The sequence below is a fragment of the Papaver somniferum genome, unplaced genomic scaffold (assembly GCF_003573695.1).
Source record: "Papaver somniferum cultivar HN1 unplaced genomic scaffold, ASM357369v1 unplaced-scaffold_22, whole genome shotgun sequence".
NCBI classification, from domain to species: domain Eukaryota; kingdom Viridiplantae; phylum Streptophyta; class Magnoliopsida; order Ranunculales; family Papaveraceae; genus Papaver; species Papaver somniferum.
In genome coordinates, this window is record NW_020632152.1 from 403,475 (window position 1) to 404,829 (window position 1,355).

The 1,355-nt window shown below is 36.7% G+C and overlaps 1 protein-coding gene across 1 annotated transcript; it reads left to right on the plus strand.

Annotated features, from left to right (window-relative positions):
* The first annotated feature begins 391 nt into the window (after nucleotides 1-391).
* Nucleotides 392-1,132, plus strand: LOC113340521. The gene has a single exon (XM_026585656.1). It carries the CDS (start codon nucleotides 392-394, stop codon nucleotides 1,130-1,132), a length of 741 nt encoding a protein of 246 aa, XP_026441441.1.
* Nucleotides 1,133-1,355: the final 223 nt, after the last annotated feature.

Genomic DNA, 1,355 nt, shown 5'->3' on the forward strand with positions numbered 1-1,355 from the left:
GTAGTACTGTGATCTTTTTCCCTTGGTGTTTCACTAATTTTCACAAGGAGGAAAGGAGAAATGTCAAGCATACCACAAGAAGTCATTGAGGAAAACATCACGAGGTTGCCTGTGAAGTCCGTATTAAGATTCAGGTGTGTTTGTAAGAATTGGTGCAATAATTTATTCAAAAACCCCCATTTTATAGAAATACATCTTCAAAATACTATTACAGTGAATAACTTTAATCTTCTGGTTATCAATCAAAAAACTGACCATAGTAAACCTACCGATATTTACATTTGTTCCGTCGATCACAATGTTTTATCATCAAAAAATTTGGGTAAGGCTGTTGGGATTGATTATCCATTTATGTCTAAGAAATGTGCAAGTCAACTTATTGGTTCTTGTAATGGCTTGGTTTGCATTGAACTTTATGGGAAAATTTGCATTTGGAACCCATATACAAAAGAATACAAACAAGTACCAGCAACCCCAATTGAGTCTCCTTCAGCTGTGGCAAGTTGTATACAAATGTCATATGGGTTTGGTTTCTGAAGCTAGAATTTATACGTTAAGATCGAATTCATGGAAAAGCCTCGGATTTATTCAGTATGATTTTTCTTGGGACAGAAATCGCGGTCATCTTGTTAATGGTGTTCTTTATTGGATTGCAGTTGCTCGCCATTCTGAATCCAAAGCCTCTTGCGTGACAGTGTCCTTCGATATCTGTAATGAGACCTTTCGTGACACATCATTACCTGTCAACTGTTGGATTAACCATGGCATGTCAGAATTAGGTACATGGGAAGGAAAACTCTGCCTTGTTCTTAAGCATAAGAAGGATGATGCTGCTGTGTGGACGATGAAGGATCACAGATGGAGTAAGCATATGAACATTACAGAAGATATAGCAGATATGATTTACGGAAGGCCAATTCAGATTTTCCAGAATGGTGAAATCCTTTTTGAGAGTTATCTATGGAAAGAGCAGAAAGTTGGTTTGATGTCATATGACCCAAAGCTCAAAAGAGCTAGAGTCCTAAAGATATCTAATCTTCCGAAGCTCTGTGATATAGAACCTTTTATGGGGACTCTGGTTTCACTAAACTCAGGTGATTTTCTTGGGCAAGAACATCTAGAGGAAGAATGAAGTAAAACATCAAAATGAAAAAACTGATGTATTGCAAATTGAGTGAAGGAGAGGAGATGAGCCTGAGAAACCAAAAGCACATATTTGTTTTAGTCAAATTTTACAGATTATGTTAAAACATTTGTTACTGCAAACATTTGTGTTTTCCCCAAATCTAATAAACTCTAAGCAAGTTCCTTTCTGCTGAACCAATATCTCAAATCCACTGGATGAGATAAGGGAA

Coding starts and splice junctions, on each gene's coding strand:
- LOC113340521 (XM_026585656.1), top strand. CDS start 392: ATGGCTTGGTTTGCATTGAACTTTATGGGAAAATTTGCATTTGGAACC.